The 12,482-nt window shown below is 59.3% G+C and overlaps 1 protein-coding gene across 6 annotated transcripts in view; it reads right to left on the bottom strand.

Moving 5' to 3' along the window:
• The window catches only part of TXNRD2 (thioredoxin reductase 2), a 31,835-nt gene that overhangs the window by 9,177 nt on the left and 10,176 nt on the right, over nucleotides 1–12,482 (bottom strand). For 5 of the 6 annotated variants that reach the window (XM_072953213.1, XM_072953215.1, XM_072953217.1 and 2 more), the window contains 3 exons: nucleotides 6,927–6,946; nucleotides 6,144–6,235; nucleotides 5,357–5,531 (listed from right to left, as the gene is read on the bottom strand). In XM_072953213.1, coding sequence (XP_072809314.1) covers nucleotides 5,357–5,531; nucleotides 6,144–6,235; nucleotides 6,927–6,946 — 287 coding nt within the window. Of the gene's footprint in view, nucleotides 1–2,972; nucleotides 3,793–5,356; nucleotides 5,532–6,143; nucleotides 6,236–6,926; nucleotides 6,947–12,482 lie in introns of those variants that run through there. The other variant, XM_072953218.1, reaches the window with a different exon arrangement.

The following is a 12,482-nucleotide window of genomic DNA, read 5'->3' as shown; positions in this document are numbered from 1 at the left end:
AGGGGAACCTTAAGTCTCCAGCTGCTCTCCCGAGTGGGAAGTCAAAACATAGGCTCAGCTAAGCCCGCTTCTCCAGCTCCCGGCTCCAGCCTCTGCACTCTGCTAGGCCCCAGGGCTCGGGTGCCCAGAACTGGCAGCTTTCACCGTCAGACTGGACAGGGCAGTGCAGGGCCTCGGAGGTCCCCACCTTCTGACGGCATCGACGCCAGCACTATGGTCATGACTGGGACCCGTGAGCGTGTAGACTGGGGCCTGCCCCTCAACGAGCATCCTGCTGTGGGCACCTGGGGGTCCTTGTGCATCTGGGAAGGGACTGGACCTATGCTTAGCGAGGAGGGAGCTGGGGGCCGTGGGAAGGGCTGGAGAGCGTCTGCTGGGTGGGCTGAGTCCCTCAGGCAGAGGCTCGTAGCTCAGCCTTCGGGTTCCTCCCTGGGCCCCCGGTTTCCAGGAGCACAGCACACAGCAACCCCCAGGCCCTCCACCGCCTGGTGATGGTCTGGGCTGGGGCTAGAGTGTCCGTGGGCAAAGCTGGCAGCCCTCGGACCAGCCTGCTCCAATGCCGGCCACGCTGTCCCAAGCTCTCCCCTGCACTCCTGCCTGGCTGGTCACAGAGGGTCGAGCGTTTCCTCCTGTGCCTTGTGGTAACCATGGTAACTACACACCTTGCAGATGCCAGCAAACCACATCCAAGGTCCGAAGAGAATAAAGATGAATTTGAAAGCAGTAAGAGGAGACGGTCATGTGTGCTTGAATTCCATGGCCCCTGTAGTCCAGTTTGAAGACAGGATTTTTTATTCCGTGCTACGTACGTGAACTTGGGAAGTATGTGGGAATGCGTGAGCCTGGCCAGTGATACAAAGAATAAGTGGATGGATGGTCCGGAGCCCCAGAGGAAGAGGGATAGCTGGTGCCGGGGTGGGGGCCTAGAGGGACAACGCCAGCTCAGGCCAGGCTGGGCTTAAATGGCACCGGGCACGGTCACCTCCTAATCTTCCTCCTTGTAGCTTAGGCACAAGTGAAGGTAGCCCCCGAGGTGACTTGAGGAGGGCCCGTCACGTCACCCCATGTGTCACGGTGACACGCAGCCATCCGACACGCTCGTCACCCACTCGTCACCCAGCAAAGGATTGGCAGCATGGCTCTCCTGGTGGGGCAAGTGGGCCCCTGGGGTGGGGATGGTGGCTGGTTCCTTGGTGGGGCTTCCAGGTGCAGGCAGGGCCGCCCCTGCTCCTCACTGGGCTCTGATCCTTCAAGAGGGGATGAGTGACCAGACATGTACTGCTCAGGTGCCTCTTTCATCCTGTCACGGAAGACAGGCATTCCCTCCAATTTCATGCCTCCCTGGGGCACACGTTCTGACCAGCAGGGTGATCCAGGTAACGGGGGGAGATTTAAGTGCCAGCAGGCATGTGAGGGGGTGAAGGTGGGCTGTGATCAGACAGATGCAGTGAGGGTGCCAGGAGGCCAAGAGTCTGGGAGGCTAGACGGCGGCTGGGCAGGGACCCACCCTGGGCGACCCTCCCACAGGGCATGTGGCCCCAGACCTGGCAGAGCCAGGCCACTCTGGGGTCCGCCCGAGAGGAGCACAGCCACACACGGGCTTCCTGCAGCCCCACAGAACAGGCCTGGTGGCCCTGGCCTGGGGCTCCTCCAACCAGGCTGCAGCTGGGCTCAGCCTGCCAGCCTCCCCCAACATCCAAGGGGCAGCCATGGAGCACCTGAGGTAGAGAGAGGGGCCCAGCTGCAGTCATGCGGGGCCCCAGGCCTCCATCACCTTCTCCTTGGGCTCCGCGCGCCTCCCTGGCAGTGATCCCCTGTGCACACATGCATGGGGACTGTGCGTGGACCGGCTTATGGTGGGGGCTTCCATATGGCGGTCAGATAGAGTTGGGAAGTGGGGTCTCACTGGCTCCCTTTCCCCTACGTGAGAGGCTCAGAGGTGATCTCACAGTGGACGTGCAGGTGACGGCTCCTCCGCTGAGATAAAGCCTGAAGAAGAGGATGCGATTTCAGGGGCCGTCCCCCTGCCTTGTCCTGAGGCAGGCACTCTGGACAACGCACCATGGCCACCTGGGCTCTTCTGACCATGGGCAGAGCTCCTGTGGCGCAGGGACGGACGTGCCAGAGCCTTCATCCTTCCCAGGAGAGGGGCGGGGCCTTCTCTGGAGGCTGGAGATTTGACTGTTTTGGCCCCAGACGTGGTTCTTTAAAACAAGGCAGAAGCTACACCAGGCCAAGAGTTCGTGCGCACAGGTGTCCACTTGGGACCTCCCGGTCGTGCTCCGGCGGCCCCACAGCCTCCATCCAGGCCACAACTGGTTAACTGCATGAGCGAACTGGAGCCTGCGGCAGGCAGGCTGACTGTCTTCACTCAGCACCGCAATCGCACATCTGCAGACAGGAAATCCTCCTCCTGCGCGTTCCCAGCCTATTATCTGAGACACCTGGTGTGGGTGGGTGACTCACAGACAAACAATGAGCGGGCCCCCTGCACAGCAATTAACTGCTTTAGCTGCTAATGTGTTTAATCCACCACGTGGAGATCAAGGCTGCGCTGGGCTTGCAGGCGGCAGGGCCGACTTCCTCAGCCTGCATCCATGGGCCTCGTCGCTGTGGCCCAGGCTGTCCGTGTGGGGCCGTCCACGGGGCACTAGGTGCGTCCTTCCCTTTTTGTTTTAACACGTCAAGTCCAGCTGGTGGGACAGCGCTCGGGCTGGACGGACACGCGGGTGGCGAGCTGTTTGCCGGCCGGGCCGCCCAGGGCGGTCTATTTCGACCCCCGGGGTTGGATCATCCTTTATTGCAAGTAGAAATAATGCTTGGTTAAAGGCTTACCAGGTAAACCGGCAGAAGACATTCGCAGTTGTTAAACTGGGAAGTGGCTCCTGAATGTTTACAAAACCCGGCCGGGGCCAGCGGCAGTCAGCACATGCCCGCACAGCCCCAGGAGGCGTGCCAGAAGCCCGCCACCGCAGCGCCGCCTCGGGAAGCAAGGTCAAAGGCCAAGGACTGTGAGAAGCTTCCAGCCCCAGCATCAATCACACCAGGCAGACCGTCTGGGGGTTGCTCTTTTTGAAAACACAAAACACGAAACGGACTCCTGGTGGGGGAGGGCTCCAGGGGCCTGGCCTGTCGCCCAGCGGGGCCGTCCGGATGCTGGGAGGACCCCCAGGCCTTCCGAGGACCTGGCCCCTCGCCCTCTGAGCCGCAGCCCTCAGCGTGGGCTCCGCCGATGGCATCTGGGTGCAGGCCTGCACCTCAGTCCAAGGGCAGAGGGGGTCGAGGAGAGGGCTGGCATGCAGAGGGGCTGGTTAGAATGGGGTTCAAAATAAGAAGCCAGTTTACATTTCTGGGCCTGAATAGTTTCAGTCTTTCACCATGTTCATCAAAATAAGCCCATTTAAAGTGTACTTTCACAATTTGATAAGAACATTTTCTCTGGTGACTCAGTGGATCTTGGTCAAGAAGCACTAAATTCACTCCAGGGCGTCTCCGGTCTTACCCTGGTTCCTCAGGTCAACCCTGCAAAAGTGAGGCACTGACTCCTCCAGGTTTTCTGATTTCCAACCATTTTGAGCAACTCAGAATCGGCGGTGAGGCTCCTCAGAAGCGCCTGCCCCCCGGGAGCCCCACCTGGGCTGGGCGGAGCAGGACAGGCCCTCTGAGTGCTGGGCAAACGTGCCCGAGTGGTGTGGATGGACGAGGATTCTGACGGCCACACAGATGCAGGCCTGGCCCCCAGTCAGGGACGGCTGACCAGGCTCAGCGCAGGCAGACCGCGGACTGGAAACACTGCGAGAAAGAAGACCTTGATCGTTCCTTCATGTGCAAGTTGACAGATTCTGAAAAAAGACTCCAACCCTGTGGGCTGAGTATCAAGTCAGGTGGGTGTCCCAGCAGGTACGCTCCACACCCCTCAGGAGCAGGAACCCCAGGCCCTCCTTGCGGGGAGCCCCTCCCAGCAGCTCTCAACAGCACAGCGGCTGGGCTCTCTGCCCTCCAGCTCCCGACCAGGCGCCTGCCCTCAAAGCCCACGTTCCCTCCAGGCTGACCCTCCCCAGCCCTGGGCAGGGCCCCCCCCAACATCAGCTTTCCCCTTCTCCTTGGGGAGCAGCCAAGGTGTGAGGAGGGCCCAGCCACACTTGCTCAGCCTTCATCCCCACAAAAAGCTGGACCCCATGGCTCTTGGAGCGGAAGGTGAGGGGTGGCCGGCCCACATCTGGCTGGGAAAGGCCGGGGCCCCTGCAGTCTTGGGAAATCTGCAGAGTGTGACGTCTGGGAAGGCCGAGAGGATACCCTGTTAGCACGTGATGACCTGCAGAGCTCAAAGCAACCCACAGGGAGGTATCAGAAGCAAGAAAAAGCTGCTTAGAAGCCATAAATCCTCATAACTTTTCCTTTTTGACAACAGCTGGCTTGTGTCCACCCACGTTCACAGCAGTATCTCCCACAGGAACCCAAGTGTCCACCAACAGATGAGCGGGTCAGCTAAACACGCTGCCTACAGCATTTCCCACCTTATCAGGGACGTTCTGACCCAGGCCGCGACACAGATGACCTTCAGGACATACGACAAGTGGAATGAGTCGGACACGAAAAGGGAAATACCGTGGGATCCCACTTACACAAGGCCCCTCAAAGTCACCAGATTCAGAGGCAGAAAGCAGGAGGGTGGGGGCCGGGGGCTGGTGGGGCAGGACGGAGTTCCATCTTCAGCTGAGAAGATGAAAAGTCCTGGAGGCGGACAGATGGTGGTGTGTGGATGGATTTAGTGTCACTGAACTGTGCACTTAAAAATGGTTAAGACAGGAGATGTGATGTTACTCACGTGCTATCACAACAGTAAACAAGTAAAAGATCTTACCCTTTGCATGTTTAAACAGCTACCTTGAAACTAAAGCAGAAAACAAGTCTCATTTACTGAAGAGCACACCTATATATCAAGATTTAAAGCTAATAGGAAATGTAAGGGGTCTTCCTGCAAGGCCTCAATAAACCACCTATCACTGAACGTGGCGGAGAGGACTAACAGTCTCCCAAACGACAACCCAGCTGCCTGCTTCAGACCGTCTACAATTTCATTTCCAGAACAAGTCGCAGAGTGCGGAGAAAGAGCAGGAGAGCAGAGTGTGCTTGGATCATGCGAGGAGCGAGGCTGGTCAGTGCCATCCCCGCCGGCCTTTGGGAGGCCTGGGAGGTGCAGTGTGGCGGCGGCCTCCCTGGGAGCCAGCAGGGCGGGGGCGCGGGGTGGGGGGAGCGGGAAGGCACCGCCCGCTTCTCCAGCGCGCATGAGCACACGTCTCCTCGCGCCTGGCTCTGTGTGCACGCACGAGCACATGATTCTGCACACCCTTACCTACGGCCCACAGGACGGTGTCAAAGGTGCCTGTGTCCTTCCTGTCAGAGGCGAGGTCCACCCAGGTGACCTGGAGCTGGCCGTCTGAGAGCCTCTCCACTTTCAAGGGGATGCAGCCCCTCAGGAACCGGGTGCCATGAGATGCCATGTGATTTGTGACCAAGGAAGCCATTTGCTGCAAAGCACAAGAGGATGCGCTGTGAGGACCAGGCGGCGGTGAGTGTCCCTGCGGAGGCCTGGGGAGAGGACCTGACCCTGCCACTCTAAAAGGCAGGGGCCCAATGTGAGCCTGTCCAGAGGAGGAGGTTTGGGGCCCCCATGCCTCCTGCTTGGTGGCTTCCCACAGGGCCCCCCCTCAGGGGCCCATCCTTGCTCTCTGTGGAGCTGAGGGCCAAGCTGGGAGAACGTCTTGGAGACTGGCACCCCTCAGACCCCAGAGGGGCTCAGCAAAGAGCCAGGACCGCACTTCCACCCACACATGCTGGCCACTAACTGTGGGAATGACAGGAAGAGGTGGCCTAACCTCACAGCCCAGGAGCTGGCCAGCATGCCCACCGTGTCCCTCTGGTTCCTGCCAAGCACTCCACGCACATGCTGACCCTCACTGTCACATGCTGGCGGGTGTCTTATATTTCGCCAGCAACCTCCTCATTTAACTCAAGGGCTGGTTTCTAAAGGCTGAGACCTGGCTCCCAGCCCATACCTGCACGTGCCTGAGCCTGGGGCTGGGGACACACAGCCCCCTCAAGAGGACAGTGGGGTGGGGCCCACACCCACCCAGCGCTACCTGGTCAAAAGTCCGGAGCGGGACACTGCGCATCATGACGGTGGTGTCCAGGCCGAGCCCGGTGAGGAAGCCAGCACACTCCAGCGCTACGTCTGCCGGAGCGGGCTAAGGATCACTAACGGAGCATGACACTAAGGGCCAGGTGGCAAGACCCCCGGTGCCCCCCAGCAGCCTACAGCCCACCAGCCCCAGCAGTCCATAGGAGGCTCCAATGCCCCTGCAGAAACCCCCATCCCCATCTCTCAAAAGCACGTCCAGGGGAGCGGGGCTCCCTCCAGCACCCACGGGCCAGGGGGCTTCTGCCTCCATGGGGCATCTGTCCAGACTCCTGGAGATTAACCAAGGGGCAGCGTGGTGAAGGGCAGGAGATGGCACCTGGACCTCGGCCAGTAGGCCAGTGCCTTCATCTCCTGCTGGAAGTGCTCTCTCCCGCCCCGCCCCTCCCAAGGCCCCCTTTCCACCATCCCTGGGGTTCCTGCTCCCTCAGAAGGATAGGGCGTGGGGGGGCCAGTCTCCAAGGAGGACCACTAGCCTCATGCTGTGTCCAGCTGCCCGGTCAGTGAGTGAGTCGCTCAGGAAAAGCCTCCAGGAAGCCCTGGCCTCAAAGGTCAGTCTCAAATTGTCTCCTGAGCACAGGTCATCCACCCTGAGTGGCCGCTAAGTGTCTGGTTCCGGGCGGCAGAGCACCCGTCCCGACGGGAGGGAGTGCAGGGGAGGGGCCCGGACTGGAGCTTCTACTCTAAGGACGGCAAGGACAGCAGACCTACACACAGCAAAGGATACAGCTGGCTCCGACCACCAACCTGTTAGCGGGATGGACAGAGAGAGAAGTGAGTCCCACACGTGGCCACCATGAATGCAAGCAGCCACCCCAAGTGGGGCTCCAAGGGGGCGGCCCCGAGTATCATGCAGGCCAGCTGTCAGCGGACGCGTCACTGCCACTGAGTCACCAAGGCTAACTGTTCAAACAGGTCGTCCCAGGGTACAAAACCCACTTCCCAGAGCTCCAGCTGTGAATGATACACAGAACCACTGAGTCGGGAAATTGCCTGGTGGTGAAGGAGTGAGTGGCTGGTGACAAAACAGCACGTCCTGGGGAAGGGCCTGGAGGTGGGACCAACATGGACCTAGCCAGCAGAGCCCTTCTGCCCCAAGGTAAGGTCTACATTCTGCCTTGGCTCTCTCCGGACCTCCTGCAGTCACCCTGGAAACAGGAGGCGCCAGATCTGGGGAGGGTTCTGTGAAGCACTGTCCATGGATGGAACGCTCTCGGACCACAGAGGCCAGGCTTCACCTGCCCATCCAGCCCCAGCATCCACAGGCCTGAGGCCAGGAGGGTCTGCTCCCGGAGCAAGGGCACCTGGGGGGCGGTGGGACACAGGACACTGGGACCCCACTGATCCTCTCCTGTTGTTCACCTGCACACACGCACACATGCACACGTGCCCCCCATACACACATGCACGCACACACGTGCCCACACACACATGCACACACGTACACAAAACTGAGCTAGGAGTGGAGACTCCTAGCCCCGGCAGCATGTGGGTGGGCTTGTCAGATCACCCCTCAGCCTTTGAACAAGAGGAGGTGATGTAAGAATGGATAAGCAGATGTCAGCTCTGATCCCGGCAGGTACTAATGATATAATTCCATTTCAAAAGGCGGCATATCCCAGGGATGGCTTCCTCTGGGGAGCTGGGGACAGGGCTGCGCTGTTGTCCCGTGTGGGGTGACGGGGGTGAGCCTGGCCTCAGGAGCAAAGAGGACGTGCACACACGTTTGTGCCCGGGTGCTCTCTCAAGTTTTATAAACCCTGCCCTTCCTCAGTCTCACGGGGACGGTACAAGCCTTTCTTTAAGACACAAAACTACAAGTTGGTCAAATGCAAGACTTAAATGTAAACAGGCTTGAGCAGCTTTGAACGTCCCAACCCAACGCAGGAACTCGTTGAGAGCATCCGTGTGGAACACGCAGTGCCCTGTGCTCCTGCTCAGGGTGGCCACGGCCTGGGCAGCTGCCTCCGGGCTGGCCGTGCTGTGCAGGCACCAGGGGAGCCCTCTGTCCATCCCTGGGCTGTCCCCGCTGGTCCCTGAGCCTTCCTGCCTCTTAGGGAGTGGCTGGTTGCAACCTGCAGCTTAAAGCCCAGCTCCAGGCAATGTGGTTTCCCAAATTTGGCAAAAGTGTTTTGTTTCCATAGCCCCAGCCCCTCCCTGTGCCCTGCACTGTGAGTACAGGGGGGAAGAACAGGGAGGCAGGGTGCGGGGGCGGGGTGGGCAGGGGACGATCCCTGTCTCCTCTATGGAGCCCCCCTCCCAGCGCCTGGGCCTCCCCCCTCAAGGTCGCAGCGCCCCCACTCCCGGCCACCTAGTCCACGCCTAGTCACTGACAGAGGCACACTCTGGAGGAGGCAGGCGCCAGTCAGGCCAGGCCTCAGTGGCGTCCTTGACTGAGCATGTGCGGCTGTACCCTCACAGGGGCAGGTGTTCACTGGCTCCGAGGGTCACCTGGAGCTTCTTGCCTCCGTGAGGAAGTACTGTCAACAGTGTTGGTTTTCACTCCACCCTTGACCCCACTTTACAAATAAGAATTATTCTTTGAAAAATGTGGGATCCGAGGTCTCAGCCAGAGAACTCCCTTCAGATGGACTAGGGAAAAACAGTACAGCAGAAAGGGAGGCAGCTGCCGGCACCTGGGCGGTGGGGGAAGGCGGATGCTGCATCTTTACTGGCAGGTCTGAAGCTGCAGGTGCGCTTCGCTGGCCACGGGGGAGACCTCAGCCTAGTTGGGGACTGGGAACCGGGGAGCTGAGCCTGGTGCCGAGGCACAGTGACCACGGCAGGCCCTGCTGGCCCCAGGCGGGCCTGGGGGCTGGGCCAAGGGGGCCTCTGAGGGCCAGGCACCCAGCCTCACGCCACAGCAGGAGACCCAGGACAGGGCATCAGCTCACATGGGGGCCTCCACCTGCACCCCAGAGCCCTGCTCGGCTCTGTGCGTGTTTGGGGCAGCCCCTCTGTCCCTCTGGTGCCGAAAACACTGACTCGAAGGTATAAGTGCCATGGGATTAGCCTAATCACAGGGCTGGCTGTCTCCCTGAAGCCCGAATCAGGGAGAAAGCAGGAACAAAGCCCCTCCTCAGGCCCACGGAGCACAGCTGAACCAGTGCTCCTCCTGCCTCTCGGTCAGATGGCCCCAACCCGCTCCCCAAGGGGACGCTCCCCTCAAGGGGTCAGTCATCCCAGCAAGAGGACACATCTTGAGGGGACACCCACGCAAGGCGAGGGCCTCACAGGGCACCTGGCCCCGGGGCTGTCCTGCCAGCACAGGAAATGCCCATGGAACTGTGGGGCTTGGGTGCCCCAGCGAGGCAGCGGGAGTGGGTAGGGGGCCTCCCTGATCGGGATTCGCCAGCAGCATCCCCACTCCTCAGTGCCTGATGCTGGGCCCACCTGCCCCAAGGCAGTGTCTCCCTTGGCCAGAGAGGTGGTTAGCCAGGCTCAACAGGATGAACTGTGGCCCAGGCAGGTGGCTGGTCACAGGATGTCACACGAACAAACACGCAGGTTAAAAAACAAGTGAAAAACTTCAGTAGCAGTGAGCTTCCCTAAATAAATGGCCATGGGTCTTCCCCTGTGTGCTCAGGAGGAGGACCTGGCCAGTCTCTGGACTGAATGGCCAGCTGACCACCACTGACAGCAGCTCTGCCACAAAGCCTCGCCCCGCTGCACAGAGCCCTTGGGCCCAGGGTGGGGGCCAGGCCAGGGAGTGGCTGTGGGAGGGTGGACAGTCCTGGGCTGGAGAGCAGGCTGGGCAGATCCTCAAGGGGACCGAGTGGGCAGTTGGGCAGCAGGGCCCTGGTTCTTATCTGGAAGTGATGACCCAGTCGCCCTTGGGCCTGAGGATTAGGAGTCTCTAGCCCTCTCTGCTGCAGAGAAGCCCAAACCGCCCACTCAGGGCCCCGCTCTGCAGAGAGCTGACGTCCAGACACAGAGGGGCCGAGGGCATCCACTCCCCACCGTCAGGGCACCGAACAGTGGCAGGAGGCAGGCACCAGGGCATCCAAGTCCCCCCAGGCAGTCCAGGCCCAGAAGGCCTCACTGCGGAGGTGGCCCTCGGAGACACCACGGGGAAGGCGGCACTGCTGCAGGGCCTCCTGGATGGCAGAGCAGAGACGTCCACCACTTCAGGAGGCCTCCAGGCCCGGGGGCAGCCCTCGGGTCCATATTAATTTCAGCTCCATTTTAAAGGCGAGTTAAAATAAACACAGGGAATATTTATATGGCAAATAAATCTGGCAGAAACAGCCCCTCGGAGTGTGAGCTGAGGCCCCCCTTAGCCCAGCCCAAGCTGATAAAATACAGAAATGCTACTGTAGACCCTCGGGCTTATTTTGACTGCGCGGAGGAATGTAACGAGTAAACACTGACTCCGTATCACACTGTTACAACTTGCATTCACAGCTCTGCACAAAAGCTGCATTTCACAGAAGCATCGTACAGGGATATATCTCCAGCTTAATTTTTAAAAAAACCATTTCCTCACATAAATCATGCTCAGAACGAAACGGGTGACTGATACATTGCAAACACTTTTTTTCTTAAACAATAACATACCTAGATTCCTTTTAAACGAAAGAGCTTAAAAAAAAATCTTCCAAACGTTTTTTTTTTCCCTGGAGAAAATAAACACTGCTGTTTCTTTCCTGACCCAAATATCTGGGGCTGTGTCCTCCTGGCCACGCGGGCCGCTGCCCCAGCACAGGGTCACCATGAGCCCGCCTCCGTCCGCAGCCCCAGGCTGCCCCTCTGTGCACCCAGCCTCCGGTGAGCAGCAGGCGGGGAGAGACCCCAGACATCGGCCCCTCTTGGGGCTGGAGATGCTTTTAAAATGCAATGAGAAAATAGCAAATAAAAGAAAACAACAAAACACACAGGACCTAATTTAACAACAGACTGGGATTCAGAAGATGCTGACTTTCGGTGATGGGCAGAGGTGACCACAGCACTGGGCAGGGAGCCAGGCTGCGGGCGGCTGCACAGTCAAGGCCGTGTGACCACCAGGTCTCCAGAGAGCACCATGCAGGGCTGGCAGAGCACCTCCCTCACCCAGAGAACTCAACGTGAAGACAGCAATGCGGGTCTGAAGGCCGTGCCAGGCACCTGCGATCCGTCAGGGCTGGAGCAGGACGGGCAATGCTCGGACGAGCTTCCCAGGCTGGCTGGAGGGGCCAGTGGTCAGTGCGCGGGGACCCCCCCCCAGGCCCAAAGGAAAATTCAACTGTAGGACCCACAGGAAATCCAGGCCTTTCATCGAAAACTTGAGGGTGGAAAGGCCCTCGCTGAACACGCAATAAATCTAACAGCCACCAAGTGTAAACAGAGCCTGAGCTACACTGAGAAAAACAAAACACCGGCATGTGCACGAGGTAAAGACATGACAAGCCGAGACAATCTGCTGCAGTGACAGCAATTCTCAGCCCCGACAGCCACCTACAGAAGAGATGAGAGGAATCAGGGAGCCTGGGAGATGAGAGAGACCACAGAGCCAGCCAAGGACCAGGACGGTGATGCCCCTGCACCCGCTCATGCCCAGACACACCCTCACCCTCACACACACTCTCACACTCTCACTCACACACTCTCACACTCAGACATACACTCAATTTTAAGTGGCCAATAAATACACAACTGATAACAGCAATCACAGATGAAACCAGGCCATGTTTACCGTACAGGACAAAGATAAAAGAACAAATAACCCAGACACTACAGCACAAAGAAAAAAAGTGGCAGCGTGATGTCACACAAATTAAAAACCAACCTCGGCCTGGAGCCCCGGGGGAGCTGGTAGACGGGAGCTTGCCTGGGGCGCTAGGTTAGGGTTAGGGTCGAGTGACCTGCCCGCCCCTCCCCAGGGAGCAGGAGAGGCCCTGTCTCTTTGCACCTCACAGAGAAGCCAGAGAAGCTGAGGCCATGTCAGGAAGGAAAGCAGCCACCAGCAGGGCACGCCACCCACCCCAGGACCAGGGTCCCCCGCCCACGGACACACCCCGGACCTGCACACACGACACGTAAGAAGCACTTAGACGGCACCAGATGTGCACCGCAGGTTTCACTGCAGTGTTTGTGACCCCGGCAAGAGAGGACTGAGACAGTTGTGAATGGTGGGAAGTCACACCCCCTCTGAGAGCCACGCCCAGCCCTGAACAAAGGAAGTGGAGAACATGAACACAGCAGGTGCACACAAACACACTCACACACACATGCAGCACATTGACACACTCACGTGCACACATGCATGTGCACAGTGGTCTCACACATGCTGACACGTGCACATTCA

This window comes from Vicugna pacos, chromosome 32 (genome assembly GCF_048564905.1).
Source record: "Vicugna pacos chromosome 32, VicPac4, whole genome shotgun sequence".
NCBI lineage: Eukaryota > Metazoa > Chordata > Mammalia > Artiodactyla > Camelidae > Vicugna > Vicugna pacos.
The sequence above is the reverse complement of the archived record's forward strand: the minus strand, read 5'-3'. Positions and strand labels throughout refer to the sequence as shown.